Here is a 22,931-nt window from a genome sequence, read left to right on the forward strand (position 1 = left end):
GCTACACACTTTCCATGCAAACTTCTAAATCTGCATCTGTTAACTTACTATCATAACCTTCACATGTGGTTCAGTCTCTGGTTCAGCTGGCGTAACAGAAATCTGAAGCAGCATTAAGAAGTTACGCTTTAATTAAAAGGTCAATAAAAACATATTTCTTCCCTGAGACTGCATGGCACTACAATGATTCTGGCTGCAAGAGCCTGTGCTTACTGTTGTGACTGGAATCTGTTGGCCAGATCCAAAGAGCAGCCTCAAAAACACTCAGTCCCACCAAGCTGCGTGCAGAGCAGATACATATGACTGCAGTGACTCTGGTGAAGGATGGTGGAGGGAAGGATGCAGCATGGACTCAGACCTCTTCAGAGGCATGATAATACACATGGAGACAGGCAAGAAAGGGGTTTTATAAAAGAAGCAACTGCAAGGAAGTTTCACACAGTTTTCATAACTTCTTGGGCAAGAGAGGATAAAACCAAGTCCCACCCGCATAACTTCAGGAGCTTAGTTTTCTGAAATAAGTAAATAAATCTTAACAACAACAACAAAAAGGCTGATGAAAAAGTATTCGCAAGTGCCATACTCAGCATGTCAAAACTGACAAAAAAAGTTTCACTTTTTGTTTGTGTAAAGAAAAGGAGGACAATGGTACAAAGTCTTCAGATTTACTTAAAACACCTCACTAGACACAGACTCAAAGAGCTTTCTACTTATTCACTCCGCAGCGAACTCCTCATGCTCTGACCACCATTCTTGTCCAAGGCACCACAGAGTCCTTTTTTAGGCACACCTCTCAGCAGCTCCTGTGGAGCATTTGGCACATGAGCAATTCAAGAGGAATTCCAATGTCAGAGTTCTGTATGCAGGGGCATGCTGCCAGGGCTCTGGGAAGAAGTGAGCGGGCTCTGAGCAGACTGCTGAGGCCAACTCACACACATGAATTATGCCAGGCTCCAGCTGCATATTCAGACCTGACAGCCTTGGTGCAGACTAGCAACACATCTGGACATCTCTGTCACTGTCACTGCCTGCCTCAGAACCACTCCTATCCTATCCACTATGCACCTTTCTCTCCAATGCATGCTACGTGCTGGCAGAACTTCAGACAAACAGCTCACAGGGTCAGAAAGGCAGGCCAGATCTTCAGACTTCTTAGCTCTAGAAGCTGCAACTCTAGATACAGGAATAAATTAGTTACGCTGAGTGCATGCTGTCTGTGAACAGCTGATCCAGATAAACAGAACCAAAGACATTCCCTGCTTCAGTTTTGGAATAAACATTATCCAGCTGCCATTACTGCTCCAGAATATTTTAGTGTTGATACTTCTAGTGACAAAGATTAGTAAAACCATCGAGAAAAAGACCACACCTGACACTCTGAAGTAAAATAATATATTAATGAATGAACTGTCAAAAAAGCATTTATGTAAAAGGATGTTCTATTTACAGAGGTCAACTTGCTCTTTCGGACAAGTAAAACCACTACTGGAGAAAATATACACATAGAAATGCCTCCTCTTTCAACAGTTACAAATAATCCGCTTTGTTTAAGCTACTGGAAACTTTAAGACATTTGAAAGTAAAAGTGTGTTCTGCATGCAGTTAGGATAGAATGTGACCGCAGTGTGTCACTTCATGTCATTGCCAATGACACACTCTTAGGCTCTTCTAAAACACCACAGCCTGGCTGTTACCTTAGGATCTCAAAAGAAGGACATGGGTTCTTCATTAACAAGTTATTGGTTGATCTTCATTTTGCCGTTAAAAAAAAAAAAGACATCCTGATTGTCTTAGCAGGAGAGTCTGGTCTTGTCAAACTCGGCATCCTTTTCCCTGAGTTTCCTTTAGCTTTTTTGCTAGGCATGATCATCAGCGGCTCGGCGTATTTACAAGTCCTTGGTCAGCACTCTTCTCATTATAAGGCAGAGTTCAGAAACTCAAGCAGCTCTGCACGGTTCCGGTCTCTCTGTAGAACAGAAAAGCAGAGACAATAGTTCAGCAGACCCTTGCTTGGTGTACAGCTCTGTTTTCTGTGGGGCCTCAGCACGTGGGCACACTGCACATCAAACATCACTGTGTTTGCTGAGAAGTCCCCTGGCTACACAGCAGTGAGGCCACCAGGAGTGCCCCAAGCAACTGGGCATCACTGGCTACCAGACAGCTGAGAGTGCCTGGGAGAAGTGCAAGCAGTGAGCACCCAGAAGAGACGCTAGAGAAAACAAGCCGTCTCTGCTGCTATTTCATGGTGTATTTTCCAAGTGGCTCCCTGCGGAGGTTGCACTGGGTTGTCAGCATGTAGCTCACAGCCTGCTCAGGAGGGAATTCACAAGCAGAACAGATGCAATTTTCTGGTGTCTGAAGCAACACCAGCTGTACATACAAAAAGTCTTGTGGTCTGGGAAGTATTGTTTTTTCTACTCATAAGCAGCAGCTTGCAGCAAAACAGAACGAGAGCCATGAATTTAGATTCTTTCTTCACATAAGAGGCAGCCCAAACAGTCAAAACAGTTGCTTTTTCTCTCTATAAAAACACAACTTAGGAAGCAATCATTGAATCTTAAAATATTGCGAATAAGAGATATTGTTCAGCTCAGTGTGGTCATAACTGAGGTCACCAATCAAAAAAGCAAACATCAAATATCTGACATCAAATGTCGCAGCAAGCAGGTTACTGAGAGAAGGATAGTAAGGAACCTTAGCGCCACATAAAGAAGACAATGTATTTTTGATCAAATTGAATTCAGAATGCTTAGGTTTATTTTGGTAACTATAGAATAAGCTGCCAGGGCTAAGTGAGTATCCACCAAACTGGATACCTCAGCAAAATACCACTTTTCAAGAAGTACAGAAGCCCTCTGCAGATTTCTGTAAGGCATGGACACTGCTGAAAAGAGAGAACATACGTAAGCAATGCTCTCTATTCTTGATATCAGCTCATTCTGTATCTCAGCAAAAACATTACTACTTAGGCAGAATGCATCAGCATGTGATCCTATGATCTTTCTTCCTTCTTCTCGATATCATGGCTAGTCTTATACTCGTTAGAAAGAAGAGTAAAGCATCAATTACCACATTTGACCACAAGTGACTGGAAAAAGCTGAGGACAATTAAAAACAGTGCAAGCTAAACAAATAGGAAAAGTCACAGACCAGATCAACCTCATGGGCTGAAATTCTGAGAACCTGCACCAGCATCCTTTGGTTTATCTGTTCATGCCTGAATATTCCAAGACCACTCATTTCACAAAGCCAACCAAATGAATGACTTCAAATTTCTCAGACGGCATCACAGACACATTAAAAGCTTCGTTCAATTTACAACCCATAAGATCTACTCTTCTACTGAAGACCACTATGAGGAAAATAAAGAAAAAGAGATCTTATCTTCCATTATGGACACACAGACCATTTTAACTCTTACCTCTTTATCCTTCTTAGTCTTCTTTATTTTCATCTTTATTTTCTTACCAGTTATCATGCTGTAGTTTTCGTTTTTCTTTTTGTTTTTGAAGAACTAAAGTAAGACCACACATGAGGAAAAAAAGAAAACAGAATTTTGTTTCATATTACAAATACTTATGAATCTTAGAGAAAAATAAAGATAATAATCTTTCATACTTCCTAAATGTCTAAAAAATAAAGATTTGTTTATATTTGTTTAGGAAAAATGGCACAGTTATAAATATTTTTACGACACAACAAATTATTTTTTGAATGAGATATATAGTGGGAATTCAGACTCACACAAGCATACCTTTGAAAGCTGTACAGGCCCTGTTTTCTCTTTCTTTTTCTTCTTTTCTTTTTTTTTCTTCATTTTGTTCTCTTTTTTTCTCTTCTGCAAGTATAAGAGACATTCTGTAGCACTTACAGATTCACCAAGGCAAAAAAAGGAAACCCACAAGCAGCCTATCCATGGCTAGTAATCAATAGAGCCACTTGTCCTTACACAGAAAATAATTCAGCAAAGTTAGTAACCCTTTGGATCTCTGGAAACGGAAATGGCATGGTCTCTGATTCATACACCTAATACATACACTTACTGATCAGCAAGTCCTATAAAAACGAGAAAAGAAAAATCACAGCGCTGAGAATTTATGAACAACTATAAATGATTTCTTCTGACGGAAATTCTATAAAGTTATGAATGTTCCTACTGATTTCCCCCAGGGACAAAACTAAATTCTAGCTGGATGAGCAATTATTGACAAAAGGATCCATACGTTATTTCTCATTTGGTGTACAGTCAGGGGTACATCAACTTAAGAGTTCACTTACTGTAACCCCAAGAGCATGCTTCAGATTTACATAGCCACAGACAAAAGTATTGAACATCCCATGATATTTAGGGCTACTGAAGTACAAAGAGCTACTTTCTGTTTGTTAACTGCTTATTTCTGTTAGACAACGTTTACCTTTTTGTTGTGTTTTTCCTTTTTCCTTCTTTTTGATTTAGTTTTAGGAGAATCTGGAAAAAAAAAAGAAACTGTCAAAGTTTAGTATTCTGAAAAAGCCATTTGGTATTAGAGATAAAGCATACAGGAATGTAAAACATAGGAAGAAAATGTTTTAATTCAGCTGAATATATCAGTACTGGTTCAAACTAACACTATGAAAAACTAACTTCCTGCCATTTACTGTCCATACAAGGAAATCAAAAATCTCATTTATTTACTGATATACCAGTATATGACACATTGATATACCAATACGTGACATTAATAGAGACAACATTTCTCTCTTTTTCCGCAGATGTGCTGAACAGACTGCAAGTGCCTTTCTTATAGGGGATCCTGACTCACAAAGAAGGCAACAAGAAGCACTACTGGAAATGACAAACTGCTTGAAAACATCATCACCGTTAAAGACAAAAGAAAAAACTTTTTCCTACTCAACTGGCCTCCCTTGCAAACTTTTTTTTTTTTTTAATTAAGTAGAAACTCTGAACTGATCATAAATCTTAAAGATTACAACTGGTATGAGAGGAATTTGATTTTGAAGCATAAGCTTTGAAAACAGGAAGGTAAACTAGACAGACTGCTCATCAATCCACCTGTCTTCCAAACAAACATTTTCAAGCCATCAACTCTGCAGTTCATTTACAATTCCAAATAAATCATTATAGGAATATACCAGAGCATAGCCAGGCTCAAAAATTAAAAATGTCTAAGGTTGTTCAAGCAATCTTCTTCTGTCCTCCTAACAACAAATGCAGCTCAAGCATGTCAGAAGAAACCATGAAAATTCACTCTAACAGTAACACCAGCTGAACTTGGCAAGGGATGCAAAGAATAAGGGATTCTACAGGTACATTAGCCAAAAAAAGAAGACTAAAGAGAGTGTAACCCTCTGATAAACAAGATGAGAGAACTGGTGACAACAGACATGGAGAAGGCTAAGGCACTCAATAACTTTTTGTCCTGCTTTCTCTGGCAACCACTCTTCTCACAGCTCTCAAGCCCCTCAGTGTCAAGGCAGTGACCTGGGGCACAAAGTCCCTCCCACTGTGAGTGAAGATTGGGTCTGAGACCACCTGATGAACCTCAACATACACAGGCCTAGGACACATATCCCTTCAGGGAAAAAGCCCTGAGGGAAAAAGCTGATGCGGTTGCCACACCACTTTCCATTGTATTTAAACGCTCACAGTGAAGTCCTTAGTAACACTTTTCAACATGAGGAAAAGATGATGCACATTCAAAAACACTGGGTTTCCCTCCAGGATCTGAAAATCAGTACAGACAACCAATTTTATCACTTTACCAGTATCTCTTCCAGCCTCGTCGTCACTTTGTGGTGGTTTAGCCACATTTAAAATCACCTTTAAACCTTTCTGAAATGGCAAACATCATGTGTGCACGTGGAGGCAGCTTACCTCTGCTACTTGAAGACGACGACCTTGACGATGAATGTGATGAGGAAGAAGTGGTGGATGTAGTACTAGAAGATGATGTAGATGAAACAGATGATGATCTGCTTCTGCTACGTTTTCTTTTCCTTTTTTCTTTTCCTTTGGAAAACACAAGGCAACTGTGACATGTCTGCATGTAGCTACAGCCTACAAAAATGACTTAACAGAAATGAAACATAACAAAAACATATTTTGAGGAGGGTTGTTTCCTTCTTTCAGTGTACCGCAGTGTTGTCAAGTGACTATGGTAAACAACACAGTTAAAGATGGCAACTGACGCAGAGGATAACGCATCACACACACATCACCGCCGCTCTGAAACTGACCGGCTGTGCCTACCTCGGACTTTCAGGTCCTCTGCCGAAGCTGCGCTAAGCACCCTGCTTTTCTCATCCTTCTGCTTATCCATGCCTAGTGCGAGACAAAAACGCACTCAAGAGCACCGTCTCCAAAAGCTTTGGAGGAGAAAAAAAAGGGGGTGCGGGGGGAGAGAGAGAGGAAAGGCATCTAAGACCAGCCCTATCAGCACCCCGACGGAGAGCGCCGGCACAGCCCCACGCCGAGGACCCAGCTTCCCGCCGCCATTTCCTCCGGCGGCGCGGCACTTACCGGGGAGGCCGCGGCGGCCGCGGTCCCGGCGGCGACCCGGAAGGACTGGCGGCGACCCGGGGGACGGAGGCGGCGCTCCCCGGCCCGGCCCCGCGCTCCGCCCCGCGCAGCCGGCTGCTGGCGGCGCCTGCCTGAGCACGGGACGCGCGGCGCTGCGCAGAGGTAACGGTATTTATTCTCACCCTGTTTTTTACAGTTATGACGCTTGGCTAGAAAATTGCCCGCGTTGTAGGAAGAGATAGTCGAACGGTTACAAACGGACGGTAATCGCATAAAAAGACACCGTGTGCTGATGTAGAAACAGCATACGCGCTTTGGGTTGTTTACCCGGTACGACGTTATCGAAAGGTTGTTTTGGTATTTATCATGCAACAACACAGTCCTTCCCCAGGTCCCATGCTAGACAACATCTTTCTTCGTCGGGGACGAGGTGAAATTTAAAATGCAGTTTGCATGTAGTAAACATCTCTAAAAATCTTAACGCCGAACTCAGCTGTTGTAACAAAAGAAACCAGTTTAAATCAGATCGCCTTAGAAAAAAATAATTTCCTCAATGAATTCGTTATAAAACAGGCAGTACTCCAACAGGGACGTTTCTGTTTTGTGCTTCAGAATTTTAAAAGCAACAGTCATGGCAAAAAGGTAAAGCCAACACCACGGTACATAAGGGGAGAGACCGCAGCACTGTCTGCCTAAAGCTGAGCACGCTTCCAGCATCGGCCTGGCAACACGCTAACACACACCCACATCACTACACCATCACCAACTCGACAACTAGAAATGGAGTTCTAATAATACTTAGCTCTTTTCATGCTCAAAACTCTTCACAAACATTTAAATAGTCCTAACACTTCCACAAGTATTATTATCCCCATTTTATACTTGGGGTGTGGAGGCAGAGGGGTCTGTTATTCATCCAGATACAGAGCGCAGTCCTTTCCATTCTGCTTCAGGTTTCCAGGGTCTTTATCCTTACATTTTACACTTCACAGAGCGGACAGTCCAAGGACATGCAGCTGACACCACTCAGTTATCACTTCGAGAGTATGAGTTCATACAAAGTCCACATCAGAGGCTCAGAATTAATGTCGCACAATATCACAATATCTATCTTACAAACATGCTTCCTCTTTCTGTAACAAAACATGTTAAGGGCACGAGGTTCAGTTCTCTCTGATACATGGAGAAAAAGGTCTGTAAAGTCAGTCATAGTGGTGATACAAAAGAACAAAATCAGGCTTTTATCATCTGTCTGGACACTATGAAAACCCCTGTGTGATCATCGTACCTAGATGTGGTGCAACAAAAAGAGCTCCTGGATGAAAAGCTTCCAGATATGCTACCTTACTGTGATGTACAGATTGCTGAGGCTTCTCCCCCCACTCCACCTCCAAATTTGAAAGTATTTGTCTGATTTACATTGTAGAAACTGCCTGGAAAAGTAAATGCATATAGCAATGAGCTTCCAGATATAAAATATTGTATTTTGCCTTCATCTTAGTGTCAATCACCAAATCATACTATATCATCCTGTACAGAAGTAGCATTTTCCATTTTGCTACGTTTGCCATCTTGAATTTTCTACCTTATACCTTGAGGTCCACGTCCCATTTTGGTTTTTATCCTGCCTGGTTTACTCTTACTCTAAATCCAGCTTGGTTTCATGCCATCCTTTTCAAAAGCTCCAGCTTTATTCTGCCAGTGGGCTGCAGGAGCAGTGGATAATATTTTGCTGTTTCACAACCTGATCTGTAAGAGGTGAGACACAGAATTCCGTCACTTCTAACAGCAAAATGACTGAGTGTGCAAAATCACATCCATCTTACAAGCACCCAAAAGACTTTAAGAAGGCACTTGTGTTCTTTGCTTCTTGTTGCTTGATGCCTGACCTTGGCATTCTTAGTGTGTCTCCAATGAATGACATAAAATGCAATTGTTCCCTTGCAATACGGAGAGAACTTCAGTTAAAAATGAAGATCTTCCTAAATATTTCATTGTTAGCAGTAATTGCTCAGCAGCTCTCGCTCCTTTTAACAAATGCTCAAGCTGCACTACTCAGGAGATGTGGGTTCCAATAGGAACTTAATTCCCTCATCTATTTCCCCCTTCATTCCCCAAATCCCAAATTTCTAGGGGGAACAGTGCACGTTATGTGAGGTTTTTCACAAACAGATATCCAGAGCTCTTCCTGCCACCTGTAGAGCTGGTAGGCCAAAGGAATGCAGCTGGAAGGACAAACAAAAGAATTCTGTCCCCTTTCTTCCAGGAGCTGGTGGCTGAGTACCTTATGGCCATATCCTGAGAGGTGAGGACACGTGGCTACTTTTGACCTCAGGTGAGGACCGTGGATGTTGATCATCGGTCCCAAGGCACTAGGCAGGAATGAAAAAGATGTTACCACAGCTGTTTTATGACCTTCTGTACAGCTGAAATATCAGGCTAGAAAAGTAAGAGGCATTGGTATCTTCCTGTGGAATTCCTGGTAAAAAATACTTCAACAAAAAAAAGCGTGCAAGATCCCTGACAAGTGACTGGCTGAACCCATTTCTCACTGCTTCAAAAATCCAGGAGGCTGAGGGCTCATGATACATTGATTCAAACGAGCTAATACTGAAATGTTTCCATTTCAGACAGGTGAAGTGTGCATTGGTGTGAGTTGTGGAGCCCACAGGCCTGCCTGTGCTCCCAAGGGCTTACAGGAGAATTTTCGCCCTAAATCGCTAGTCCTGTGATGTGAGCCAAGCATTCACACCTAGCCCATACTAAGCCAAGTCAAAGCTCTGGATCGAATGCGTGTTCACATCAGACTGGTCTTACAGCTTCCTTGAAGCTGCAGGCTTGTAAAAAGTTTAAAAAAACAAAGGCAGATGTTTTGGCAATTCGTTATCTGTCATATGGTCCAAAAGCCTTGAAACACATCAGTAGCTAACTGGTGGCAATTCACTATTGCGTGGCTGGTAATCACCAAGAAAGCATTTCATAGTAATTAAAGCAGTCACATTGATTGGATACTTTTTTCTTCACAATTCCTCCAGATCAGTTAAATCCACAACTACTTTCAAAAACAGAGTGTCATCTCTGACATAGGTATTCTTTGTGTTCTCCAGAACCGCGTGTGGCACAAAGCGTGGACATCCGGATGCAATATTCATTTCTCCATCAGGCCTTTTGAAACTACTGCTATTGGGGTCAGCTCTGAAGACTTCCACAATGTGATTTTTTTTCCCAGTTTGGTCCAAAAGCATGAGTGTAACTTTTTGCTTGAAGGGCCATGGCAACAGTGAGTCGAACTCGCCTCTCATGACGACAAAGTAGAGTGAAACATGTGTTCCCTTGCCTGAGCCGTCCCCATTCAGATAGGCTCTGGCACACAACCTGTACCCACAGCGGCTGGTGTAGAAGGGCTGGCTGAAAATGGAGAGGACACGACCTTCCACTGCTTCTTTTTTCTTCATCTTATAGTCTGTGATTTTCCAAATTAATTTCCCGTTGTAGCAGGTGCCTTCCAAAAGCTTAAATCGTTCTTCATTTTTATTGAGCTGTGCTTTGTGAATATTGATTTGGAGGTCATGTTTGCTGGATTGACTTTCCAAAACAACTAGGAAAAGGTAAAATGAAACTGTCAGGCATTGGATACAAAGAGCAGCCAGACTTGAGCTAACAATACATAAGAACAATACTGAGTACAGACTGAACTACAGCTCTTAACCTTTTTTTCCTTCCAATTCTGATTGCAGCTGGTAGTTGAATAAGGAAAAACACAAACTGTGAGCCAGATTCAGTGTCTCACTAGGGACACAACCACAGTGCCCCAACCTCACCAAACTCAGTATTCTAGGCCTCCAGTCCCTCAGGAATTCAGGAGCTGAGCCCTGTGGTGACACTGTGGAGGAGAGGAGGGCGGGAGGATGTTTGCAGCATGTACTACCACAGAAGAAAGCTTGGAGAAGAGAACCCTTTCTGGTTAAGAGCTACAACTGAATGACTGCAGTACCAGGGCCTCTACTTAGCCACCACAGCATGAGCAAAGATATCAAACCCGTGCAGAAAAGGAGAAAGTCCCAACATACCTAAACGCTGATCATATGTCTCCATAAGGGCAATCTTCTGTTTCACATTTTCAATCGTGTCAAACAGGGGTCTCAAGTCTAATTTACTTTGTTGCTGGTTTGCCATCTGTATTAACTGCTTCACCTGCGATTCCAGTCGTGCAGACTTATCCAGGTGACTGGCAAGAGCCTTCCAGTCAGTACCACAGGAAGAGGGTGGGAAGTGGAGACAAAGACAGTCACAAAATCAGCAATTTCATTGGAAATAAAGCAGTCTTTAACATGTGAGCAATACCAACTACACAGTGCAAACATAAGTACTCTGCTGCCTTAGGAATGCATCCAAATGATCCCTTCTTTGGCATTTACCAGCTGAGAAGCCATCCTGCAATTCAGATCAATTCACACTGTGTTTTTTCATCCAACTGATTATTCAAATTCACACCTTCCTGTTTTCCATGGGAACCTGGCCATGAGGATTTATACAGTGCTTTTTGCCCTTATTAGATATCCAGACTTCTTTATTAGTTATAACACAATACTGTAATTGTAAAAAAGAAGATCTTGGGAAGTGTCTGGGAAACAGTTTGTTATTGTCTTGCTATTAATGACAACTGGATAAACATAGTTTATACTGCACAGTTTAAACTGCAAGATTACAATTGGACAAAAAGGTAAAAAGCAATGTGTCACTTACCTGCGTGCTTACCATCAAATTGCTATTTTTACCAAACAGTTGTGTAAACTGTCTGAATTCTTTCTCACACTTTTTAACAGCCTCTGCTAGCTGCTGGATTTTAATCTCTTTACATTCCAAGTTCTTGTACAGGTCAGATATCTACAGATGGAAAAATACAGAGTAGAAGCTCCATTCACAGCCAAAATGCACAGGGATTAAATTAAAACATGTTACAGTCCAGGAGAAAGTAGAAAAAGTTTGCAGTACAAAGCCTCTAACTTAGCTGGATAATTTAAAATTCAGGGATATGCACTGTCAAATCCTGACGTCCCTGCATCTTAAATCTGACTTGTTATTGCCAAGCTTGCAATGTGAGATTTTTATAAGCCACAGTGTTAGCTTGGATGCAGGCAGGAGGCTCTGCACTGCTCTGTGCCACCTCTGCAGAGGGGATGACTTTGACACCCCAAGGTTCCATTTCAGTGCAATCTGACTGGCCCCTGAAACCTTCAAACGATCTATCCACTGTCTTGGCATCAATTGTAAGAAGTCAAAAGCAAATGGTGTAAGCGATGGCAACGAGGCTGTAAGTGTGCCTGGTGGAGAATACACGTGCCTGAGCACAGACAAGTTTCCAGCTAATTGCCTGACTTCACTGGAAGAGCATATTCTGACTTCTGAGGTGAGCAAGGACAATGAAACCAGTCTTTTTAGAATGCAGTTGAGCAATAACAGGCAACAAATGCAAAATCTCATATCATCTTCCAAGCCGCCAAGAGCTTTTGAAGACTGTTCATTATATACAACTTACTTGTTCTTCCAGTCTAGAATTCTTGTCTAAAATCTGCAGCATGTGTTCCCGCAGGGCACCATTTTCATGTTCAGCAAGTTTCCCTCTTTTAACCTTAGCAAGGCAGAAGGGGAGTGAAAGAACAAAACAATCAGACACACAGATTTTTGAAGGTGGTGGATAAAAAAATTATTGATGTCAGGATTTACAACGTCCCCTCTGTGCTTTGGAAGTGAGGGAATGGCAGTCCTTGTTCTCCGCTGTAGTATCTTAATAGAAATGGTTGTAAAAGAACTAAAAATGGTTATCTTGATTAACTACTCTGACTGGTTTGGGAGAGAAATTCCTAGTACAAGCAGTAATCTTTAAAACATTACCTTTATAAGACAGCCATACTGTTTATATGGGCAGTCCACTTCAGTCTCAGGACACACAGTGTGATGCTTTTCAATCTGCATATATTAACAAAGAAACGTGTAATGAAATAAATATTAAGCAACTTACTGCACCAATAAAATCTAAATACCTGCATAACGGATGAACAAAGGCCAATATCGTAGAACCACTCAGGTTGGAAAAGACCTTAAAGATCATGGAGTCCAACCACGACCTAACCATACTACCCTAACTCTAACAACCCTCCACTAAATCATATCCCTGTCATGACTGATTGCATAAAGAGGAAAATGAATATTCATAGTCAGTGAGCAATGGTGTCTTCCCATACTGCAGTGCAAGTGCTTTGCAGTGACCAAACACCTCGCTTGTCAGATGGGACATACATCGAGCTTAGGACCAAACAAAGAAAATATTTAGACTGATGAAGTTTTTACTGGTGCAAGCCAATGTAGCCTGTGATGTGAGTTTCAGTTTTCAGAGAAGTGAGCAATCTGCTGAATTGTTGCATGTGAAAAAAATCCTCGTACCTCCTTTTTCAGAATTATCTGTGAACAATTTTGGAGACAAGGCACAGGATAGTCAGGACAGTCATTTTCCTCATGATCCTGGGGAAAAAGGAAAACCAGGGCAATGGTTTGTATAAATAGAAACTATTAACTGTGGCATGCAAAAAGCAATCATAAACATACACATGCCAGCCCCACATCACGTTCTTAAGAGAGCAAGATTAACCGATATTATTTAGAGCATGTTCATTTTTATTATGCTTTCTCCTTCAGCTACTCAGCCATATTTTATTTCATGAGTGGTAAAACCCCATTGCAGCACTGGAAACTTTTCACTCAGCAATATTAAGAGGCAAATGGATGGATGGGTTCCAGGAACGTTTTATAACCTTACCTTCATGTTAATTAACACCACATATTTATTACAGTACTGACACATTTCTTCTCGAAATTTGCAGTGCCTACTCAAATGGTCTTTCAGATCTCTCCGAAGGATTTGATCACAGCATCCATCATTAGTGCATTGCACGCTTTCAAACAAACACTGCTGAAGATGTTCCTGTAACACATACAAGCAAATTAAATGCCAGCATAACACAAAGAAATATCTGGCTCTCTGGTGACACTCAAAACTCCACATTTCCTAGTCTGGCTTCAAAATTTAAGTTCATCTGAAAATTTGTACAGATTCCAACTTTTCACTCAAATAGGCCAAAATGGCCAGCACATCTTAGCAAGTTTCCCTGAATCAAGCATCTCATTACGCCTAAGTGTGCAGAAATTAAGTACAGGTGCTGTGGATATGGTCAGGCCATCGCTGTGCTGTCGTGGCTCTGGCTTTTGCTGGCCTCAGGCCCTGCTGAGCAGCGTGGTGGTGAGGTTAGGCTGAGCATCAACCTGCTTATCTGTCTTGGGTCTCTCCCTAATTCCACATCAGCCCGCACAGACTTCTGATGTGAATGATCCTTGCTATTTTTGTAATAATTAAATTCCTATGTCATTATTTTTTCACTATTGCATAGATAAACCTTCACTACAATCCTCCCGAACTTGCAAAATGACAGATATAGTCATGGCAATATAAAACAAATGAGACGCAGCTGGCATAAGCTTATAGCCATGACATAATATTTATTACTCAGTGTATAACTAAGTTACAGACTGTGTACTTAAGCCACATTGCTACAGTGACAAAAGTCTGAAGTCAGTCACTGAAATTTAGCTTATAACTCATGAAGTTCATATGAAAATCAAAGACTCAAAATGTGACTGAACCAACTCACCTGGTACCGCCCCAGAATTGTTTTTGAATTGCAGTTGGGGAAGTTTTTGCAAAACACATATAAGTTGAGAACTTCTCTTTTACAGCAGTTGTCTTTGAATACCTGTAAAGGAATGGGATGGCAATGATGCTCAGACATCCAGACTATAGACTCTGAGAAAAAGCTGTGTAAGCAGAAGCAAGTGAGCTCCCTGAGCAAACTTCCAGTCTTATTTAGGGATCTTCGTGCACAGAACATTATACAGCTGCTCTGTGCTGCACTACTGTCATAAGATTTCTACAGGGCAGCAGACAACAAGTGAAAAACAGTATCACGAAGACAGCTGGATTACAATTTTGTCTGAGGAGTAGAAGAGGGAAGAAATACTTCATTTTGAGGGAAATTCATTCTGGCAGGTTCAAGTGAGCAGCATACTTCAAAGCTTTGGCATTATATAAATAAGAACAGATGAATCTATTAGAAAAATCAGGTAGATTTACAAATAAGAAGCATGAACTTGCCTTTTTCCCTAAAAAGTTACCAAAGAGCAAATAAAGACTGCAGGGTTAATGATATAGAATGGAAACAGTTAAGACAGCAAATTATAACCAAGTCAAAAATTAAAGACAATCATACATACAAGTTCCCCTAGAAAGACAGGGGAATGAAAAGTACACCAATAAACGCTCACGGTAAAATAATCTATAAAAATCCACTATGAAAAATATCAAAAGAGATGAGAAGATTTAAAACTTTGTGAAACTGTTTGACAGTTTACTGGAAATACGGAGGACTAAACCGAAGTAACTTCAGAATGTGAAGTATAAAAGAAAGCTTTAGCTGTCCATCCAAATCTTTTTTGATTCACTTTCAATCAGCATTGCTTCATAAGACAAAAGCTGTTCCACCTCTGGGGATGAAAAGACTCAAATCCACCCTGTTCTCAGCTGTCTTGCTTTTTTCATGCAGATGGTCACTGCATACACAGCCACTTACCTCGTGCATTTTTATTGTTTCTTTGTCGACAGGACAGGTGGGTACTGCGTTCAGTCCTCTAGATTAAAAGAAAAGTTGTGTTAAGCCACAGAAGATTTGATTTACTTTCCAAGATTGGGCTATGCTGTAATGCAACGGAAAGCAGTGACTTTCAATTTATGGCTGCCAGAATTGTAAGGGACAGCTCTATCAGCTGAACTTTCAGAAGTCCATGGACCCTAATGGCATCTCCCCAGAGCACCGAGGTGGGCATCGTAGCTGAACCCCTCTCAGCAATCTAATGAAGGTCATGGGGGTCTTGGGAGGCTCGTGTTGGCTGGAAACTGTGCAATGTTATACCCAGCTGCAAAGAGGGCAGGAGAGAGGACCAGAGAATCTGCAGACCTGTTGGCCTAACCTGGAAAGGCTGGGAAGAAGACTGTCCTGAGGGATATGGAAAGGCATAGCACGGGTTCATCAAGAAAAGTTCAGCCTGAGTAATTTGAGACCACCAATTCTTGATCCATCTTAAATTTCCTACATTTTAGTCACTTCTATAACAAATAATTTAAGTCAGAGATGGTTTAACAAGTTAAATCTTATCTGCTGTTCCTATGTCGAAGTGATATTTTCCTTGTTATGAACCAACAAAACATCATACCTAGAACTTACGTAAAAATAAATTGTGGAAGGAATGTGACTTGTCTACGTCCCACTCATGTGCAGTACCATAAGAATGAAAAAGCATTTTCAAAAGGCTTTGATCTAGCAGCTACACAGCCCCACTCTGCTCAGAGCTTTGGGAGTTTATTAAGCTGCAACCATGAACTTTTAACAGAAAGCACAGTTTGTGCTACAACTGTTAATAAGATGCTTTTGAAATTGAAGGGGATCTTGTCACTCTCTGGCCATCTGCTTCTCACAAATGTCATATCTGAAAAAATCTCCTTGTGTGCATTAAGCTGAGCCTCTGTTTAGTACAAGCAGTGTACTCCTTGTTATGACAGTAGAAGGAAGACCTAATGTCCCCTGTATTAAAAGAGTCCTATGATAAAAGATGAGAAAATGCATATTGAGGCAGTTGTGCAAAGGGGGGCAACCCAGAGGGGGAAAGTGACAAACATAAAGCATCTAAAATTCATAAAACATAAAAAAAGCCAACGTCTATCCACACAATCCAACCTTTCTGCTGTCTTCTTGGGCTGAATCCTACCCATGTGCACATGAACCATTTGATATGTCTGCAGGGTAATCTTATTTGCACCTGCAGATGAATCCCAAGCAAATGGATGGCAGCACTCTGATCTCACTGTAGTGTTGGGTAATACGAACATCAGTTCAAGAACTCCACTGAAAATAGTTACAATGAACCCAATGAAACCAGCCTTAATTTAACCAGTGGTACCAATAATATGAAACATTAATGCAAATAATAATAATAATAATAAATCACCTGAGTAGTACAATAACAGACAAAGTCTCCCACTCAGTAATGTTTAAGTTTATATAAAAAAATTTCTTATTCTGTCTTCTATGCGGTCGCCAAAGCAATTTGATATTTTTCACCAGCACCCTGTAAGATCTTTAAAGACACCTTTAAAAGATTGAGCATGTATTCATTGAGTTCAGCAGTCTTCCCATTGACTCCCTTATAATGTGTTACCAGACAGTCATGATTATGGAATCTACTGCTGATTTACAGAAGGTGCTGACTTCTTTTTAAGAACAGGAGGACGGGGAGCCTGTAGATACAGGAAGGAGTTTGTACTAACCGCAAAGTGAGAATGCACTGCTGGCAAAACCGGTGCCCACATCCTGTCTGGTGGGGATTGTGAAGGACTAAGTGGCAGTAGGCACACTTGTACCGGTCCTCTAAGGTTTCCACAAACTTGTAGTCAGTGTCGGGTTCAAAGTCCAGAGAAACAGCGCTGGCAGAGTTCTGGCGCGTGAAGATGCCTGAGACGCCAGCGAGCTCGTCACAGGCCATGGAAGCCGTGCTGGGAAATCAGACATGGGAAGAATCTTGTTAAACGCTCACCGTCAGTCACTTCACCTCCGCTGTAGCCTGCGGCAGGCTGCCATCTGTCTGAGCATTTCAGTTTGCAGAAGGGTCCAACAGATTTCTGAGGGAAATGTGGCATCAACTGTGGAAGTACAGCGGAATGCTCAGAGAACCTCAAGATGATGCTTACTTGACAAGCACTAAAACACACTTTGGAAAGAGTTTCAGGATTTGAAAACTATTCCCTAGAACAGAGAATTTTTTCTAATTTTTCTTGCAGCAACTGTTAGTCTAAAAACACCACCAACATTTAAAATATGTGCACGTGGGGAAAGCAGAGGCCAAGTCTTGGCCCTAAGGTCTGCCAGGAAAGCCTGTGCTTAAGCCTCCCACACAGTATCACAAATTCACTGCACTGGTGCAAACAAAAGATGGCTTTGTGGTTCATGGCCAGGCATACACACAAAAAAACAGCACAGGAGTAAAGGGATTTTACCTTCAGTTTGGGTGTTAAAAGAGCCAAGGCCTCTTATCTTGTCATCCTTCTTTTGCCTGATGGTCATTCATTTGTAGCAGTAGACTACAATCCCATTGCTTTTCCAAAATTTTACTTAATTATATGTCTGTTCTTGGCTATATTAACCTTGCCTGAAAGAAATAAAAAAAAAAAAAGACTGCAATCAGAAACATGTTGTAAGTTTTTTGCTCAACCTATAAAAGCTCACTGTCAGCAGATGAATGCAGTGTTAGCTTTCTAATAGGAAAAAAACAGCAACATCTGTTTCCAGCTCTAACAGTCACAAACCTTGCAATCTGCGAGGGGTCCCTCAATCTTACAGTACTTTTGTGCAAATAGCCCAAGACCTCAAGCTGCTCAGGTTTTTATTTCTTGCAGCTTTGCATTCGGAAGACATTTATACCTACAAGATGTGTACAAAAGCACAACTCACCTGCCACAAAAGTGGTCTCTTAAATAAAAGAGCGTAACTCAAGTGTTCGATCTTCTGGTCAGTTCCCCATTACTGACAGCACAAAACACAACTCACCACTGAGGTACTCAATTTCACAGCAGCACTTGAGCATGCTGCTTCCCCTCTGGGTGCATCACCCTCACTGCCAGTCACCTGAGTCACTTTTGCTGGCAGTGGCACTTCCCTAGGGCCTGACTCAGCTCCTGTAAGGTCACCGAGGGTGTCTGCTGTGGAAGTGTGACTAGCACATCACCACAGCAACCCCACAGATGGCACTGAGCAGCACTCTGAGCACTGATATATTCTGTTCAACTGAGGGCTGTTGGCCCATGAAAACAGTGGTGAGGATGGCACAGCACAGAGCTTGAACAGTCATGGAGCAGCTGGGGCTTAGAAAGCAAACTTTTCTGCTGGACAAGGAAATCCTGCAGGCCAGAGGGAGCAGATGTCTTGGAAGCAAGCTGAAAACACACAATCAGCAAGAGCAGTCTGTTTGCTGTGGGCCTCATAGGATACTCCCTTACCAGCCTGCAGGATCAGACGTGAGGCTTGTCAGACACCACTGATTGCATTGTCTGACCCTTTCTCCTGTGACAACACGATTCCCATCCCTCTGGTACTCACCAAGGAGCAATTTTATTTCACTCTAACCACTGGGGATGCAGAGAGGCAGCCCAAGGGGTTACCAGCAGCATAGCTTCCATCACAGGTGAAAAATGACCTGCGAAGCATGGGCACCTTCTGGCCAATCTCCTGCAAAATCAGCACTCAGTTCCTCAAACTCCATATCTCATTCCTCTCATTTATGAATGCTTCTTCTCATCCATGTGACATCCAATTTTTCAGTCCTGTCACACTCCAGGGCTTGCACCTTCTGGCAGCTGAAAGCCATCTGAGGCACAGACAATTCAGGTTTGCCACCATCACCAGCCACTGTATGACTGCTGTGGGATGTGCAACTGTTGCTGCCACGAGGAGCCTGCCATTTCCTAGTGCAGCCTTTCAGCTGTAGGTCAGCTCTTCTCACAGGATTGGGACTGAGGTGTTGGGGTTAACACAAAAAAGGGGCACTTAGCCACACGCCAAAGCTGCAGTGGAATCTGCTTGAATCAGAGTGGTTTGGCATGGGACAAAGCCCAAGGAGCCAGAGGTGATGGCTGGGTGATAGGCCCAGTGCTGGCCAATGCTTGGCATGAGGTGACGCATCCTCACTACTGTCATAGCAGCCCCAGGCTGGCTGCAGGAACCCTTCTGACCCTCCTGGCCACCACTGCCCACGCCCATGAATGAGTTAACATCAGTGGGAAACCATGAGGGAAAAAAATGGTTTTTATGCTTGCCTGCCTCCCACTGGCTGACTGAATCAACTTCCTGCTTACCCCAGGGCCTAGCCCACGCCACCACCAAGGCGTGCTTTCACTTCTGCCTGCTTCCAGCTGCCGAAAACGTGAGAGCATCCTCTGCTGTGTATGTGAGGAGTGTTCCTAGCATGCATATGAATGGCAGCGCTAAACAGAACTTTGACTGCACCTAGAGAAGCAGCTGGAATCACCAGAAGCTAAGCCCAAGTGGTATAGAGAGCTAGCAAAGAGTGGGAGCTCAATGGCAGCGCAGCACAGAGAGCTCACAGCTGGGCTCCCACTTCGCTTCGCATCCCTGCCCCAATCTACACCACCAACAGAACACTTCTGAAACAAGGTTTTTATCTAATTGTGTTGCATGCAGGTGCATAGCTCACCGGCATTAACATGGTGAAGAACCTTTGTAACAAAAATACGATTTCGTTTTGCAGCTTTAGGTACCACCTTATCAGATGAAGGCCAGCCCTCTCTGGTTGGCTATATTACTGCTCAGAAGTAGGGTGAGGTGCAAGAAGAGCCTGAGAAGACAAATCAACATGGGCCTGACTTATTGTCATACTGCAATTATGACAGTGTATAACAGCAACACTGAACGAGTGTGAACAGATTAACTGTTTTAGCCATGAACTCACTGCACACAGAAGAAAAAAACTTGCATAATGTAGTAGTTCTATTTTAAGACAGTATGTCTTTCCTCTTTTCTCTCACATGAAGATTCCCAAGAGAGGTTAATCACATTGCCTACAAGCAAAGTGAGCTACAAGCACATGAGCCACTACAGCAGGCTGCAGTACCCAAACATCCAGGAAAGCCAATGCAACACATGGGCACTAAACACCACCACGTCTTTTAAACTGAGAAAGGTAAGTTCATGAATTGTTATTTCAGGTTTGGTCATTAAGCTTGGACAAGGAAACAGGATGCTTTGTCCTGCTTTTTACCAGATAGAGGATATGCTACTGACTGAGAGCTCAGTTTCAGTTAGGTTCATCATGTAAGGGAAGATAATGCTCAGCTATGCTTCAGGGTTAGGGTGCTGCTCACTGTGATTACTTCCTTCCCTACCATGATTCTATGAAATGTATTTAATGGGGCATGAAGAAAAAGTTATATACCTGTACTCCTACACTCTAGTTCTGGTTCAGCTCTATTCCTCTGCCCCAAGGCAAAGGAACAGAGCTTAGAAGGTCTTAGAAGATGCCATATCCCCCACAGTGAACAGGAAGGCTCTCCCAGAATGGGAAACCTGTCTTAAGTCAGGATGGGGGAAGTTTTGTAAAAGTTAATTTACTTTAGAGGTCTAAGATCAGTTCACTTCCATGGGAACTGACAGAAATATGATGGGAGGGAACACACCTTGTGCTAAGAAGACCCTCTCCAAGCTGCCTTATAAACTACGAAGATTAGCTGCCTCCAGTGCTTTTGAAATAAAATAACCAAGTCATATGATTTATTAGCAATATAAGGCTTCATTATGCAAACACTGGATTTAGGGACAACAAACATACGCTTCAACTCTTAACGTACACAGTTCAACAGTCTACTAAAGGACTACTATAGATGCCTACCCATGTTAAAATACACACCTATCGAGGATGCAGCAGATTATATTGAGTCAGAGAGAAAAAAAACAAACAGGTGATGCTGCCTGATACCATGGACCACCACCATTCCTCCTAACCCAAGGAGAGTTACAGTGTTTTGACTGCTGACAACAAACTGCACTGGCAGAGTCCCTGCAGAGGAGAAGGATCCTGGCTGCATTTCGTGAAGCCACACAGCCCTGAGGTTACAGATAAGGTTTCAGTAGTCTCACCAATGAGATATGCAGGGCTTCACCCAGCAGCAAATCAACCCCAAGAGCTACTCTGCTCTTGTCCTAATTGCATAAAAATCACAGTGCAGTTATCAACTGGCATCCAGGAGAAAGTGCTTCTAGCAGCAGCAGTTTCCTATCGGAACCTCCTCTGAGGCCCCACAGAGCCTGTTGCTGCAGAGGGCAGCAGAATCAAATTAGATTTTGTTTGCATACAGACAGTATTATCCAATTCAAACTCCAGCATTACCTTATTCTAAAAGCTTACAGTAAACAGTAAAACTTTACTAAGCAAGCATCAGTTTGCTAATCTGCACAGTTAAATTTCCACCAAGTGGAGGAAGACACAGAAAGGTTTCTTTTGCATAGAGTTACAGTCAAGCACTATAATGACACCCTGTGAGACTAGACTCCATTATTTTTAAGGCATAGATTACAATACAGACAGCACTTCAAAAATTAACAATATGCTCATGCAACTAGCAAAGCGTATTTGGTGCTGAGGTAGCTTCAATTTTATGACCAGTTTTGCTTATTTGCTACATCTGCTATTTTCCCTGGATTTCCTAATCATGAATGAATTAATTTTGTATTATCAGTAAAATTCTCCACATCTAACAAGGATGTTGTTAAGTTACAGTAATATGAACTTCTATCTTAACATAATTGTGTTCACAGCTGGAAATTAATTTTCCTAATACTACTGAGAGGTCACACTCACAAGTCATTAAAAAATAAAAACAATCAGTGAAGCTACTTTATATTCTAGTCATTTCAAAAACACACAAACATGGAAAAAAAAAAGCAAAAACAACAACAAAACAACACACTCCAGAAATCCCACATTTTCTGAATAGTTATGTTTCAAGCTAGTAAATACTGATGGTTGCAAGAAAACATTGTACAGATCATTTTCTATCAGACCACCCTGCCCCAGAACATAACAGTTCTTTCATCTGTCAGTCACTTCTACGCTTCTGTATCAATACATAGATGATTTACCATCATCCTGAGCCCCCTCAGCAATCCACGAAGAAGTGGCACTTGCAGACCTCTCTGCTTGCAGCCTTGTGCTCCGGGTACTGCTATTAGCTCAGCAGGGGAACTCAGCTCCCAGCAGCTTTCAGGCTCTGAAGCCCTCTACCATGTGGCACTCACGCATCTCCCTGCAGCAGCTAGTACCTGAGGAACTGCTTACAGATGACAAATAATTATAACAGCATTAGATTCCTGCCATGATTACTGAGACACGTTTTAGTAGAACAGTATCTGAGAGCTGTAGCCAATCCTCAGTGAGGAGAAAATGAGAGAGCGAGCGTGCATGAGTGTAAGCTTTGTGGTTAAAACAACAGAACAGGCATTTTAAAACAGCAAGGGAGTGGAAATCCCCTGGTGTAGCGTTGAAAAGATCACATCTAAAAATGTTTCAAAAGTGTTAGGACAGGAGCAAGCCATCTGAAAGCATTTTCCCTTGCAGTATTGATACTGTGATTGCAATATTTACTATTTGGAGCAACATAATGTTTCCAAGAACATTTTGCACAGATTTAGTCTGGGATACAGAATCTTCATGTTGATAACATCACTTTCATGGAAGCACT

The 22,931-nt window shown here is 42.1% G+C and overlaps 2 protein-coding genes across 2 annotated transcripts; both read right to left on the reverse strand.

The window, feature by feature from the left end:
- Positions 1-1,376: 1,376 nt before the first annotated feature.
- On the reverse strand, positions 1,377-6,620 carry LOC136057065 (corepressor interacting with RBPJ 1-like). Its single transcript, XM_065749621.1, has 7 exons — positions 6,521-6,620; positions 6,251-6,322; positions 5,876-6,010; positions 4,416-4,468; positions 3,755-3,838; positions 3,422-3,514; positions 1,377-1,966 (listed from the first exon to the last, which is right to left on the reverse strand). The coding sequence occupies exons 2-7, from the start codon at positions 6,318-6,320 to the stop codon at positions 1,916-1,918; spliced, it is 486 nt and encodes a 161-aa protein (XP_065605693.1). The 5' UTR covers positions 6,321-6,322; positions 6,521-6,620; the 3' UTR covers positions 1,377-1,915.
- A 1,070-nt stretch (positions 6,621-7,690) lies between these two features.
- Positions 7,691-22,636, reverse strand: TRAF5 (TNF receptor associated factor 5). The gene is made up of 12 exons (XM_065749744.1): positions 22,595-22,636; positions 17,679-17,825; positions 16,953-17,177; positions 15,202-15,259; positions 14,227-14,328; positions 13,338-13,502; positions 12,965-13,042; positions 12,416-12,490; positions 12,060-12,152; positions 11,267-11,407; positions 10,591-10,759; positions 7,691-10,118 (listed from the first exon to the last, which is right to left on the reverse strand). The coding sequence occupies exons 3-12, from the start codon at positions 17,165-17,167 to the stop codon at positions 9,541-9,543; spliced, it is 1,674 nt and encodes a 557-aa protein (XP_065605816.1). The 5' UTR covers positions 17,168-17,177; positions 17,679-17,825; positions 22,595-22,636; the 3' UTR covers positions 7,691-9,540.
- Positions 22,637-22,931: the final 295 nt, after the last annotated feature.

The sequence above is a fragment of the Cyrtonyx montezumae genome, unplaced genomic scaffold (assembly GCF_038088225.1).
Source record: "Cyrtonyx montezumae isolate F1298 unplaced genomic scaffold, pur_monq_1.0 scaffold_0, whole genome shotgun sequence".
Taxonomy (NCBI): Eukaryota; Metazoa; Chordata; class Aves; order Galliformes; family Odontophoridae; genus Cyrtonyx; species Cyrtonyx montezumae.

Bases quoted from the DNA above. Each gene is read 5' to 3' on its own strand.
- TRAF5 (XM_065749744.1), bottom strand. From the start codon at position 17,167: ATGGCCTGTGACGAGCTCGCTGGCGTCTCAGGCATCTTCACGCGCCAG. The intron at 13,503-14,226 runs GTGAGTTGGTTC...TATGTGTTACAG, and splicing joins CAATTCTGGGGCGGTACCAG to GAACATCTTCAGCAGTGTTT. The intron at 12,491-12,964 runs GTACGAGGATTT...TAATATATGCAG, and splicing joins AGATAATTCTGAAAAAGGAG to ATTGAAAAGCATCACACTGT.
- LOC136057065 (XM_065749621.1), bottom strand. From the start codon at position 6,320: ATGGATAAGCAGAAGGATGAGAAAAGCAGGGTGCTTAGCGCAGCTTCG. The intron at 6,011-6,250 runs GTAGGCACAGCC...TGTTTTCCAAAG, and splicing joins AGAGGACCTGAAAGTCCGAG to GAAAAGAAAAAAGGAAAAGA. The intron at 3,839-4,415 runs GTAAACGTTGTC...TTATACTTGCAG, and splicing joins AGGAAAAACACAACAAAAAG to AAGAGAAAAAAAGAGAACAA.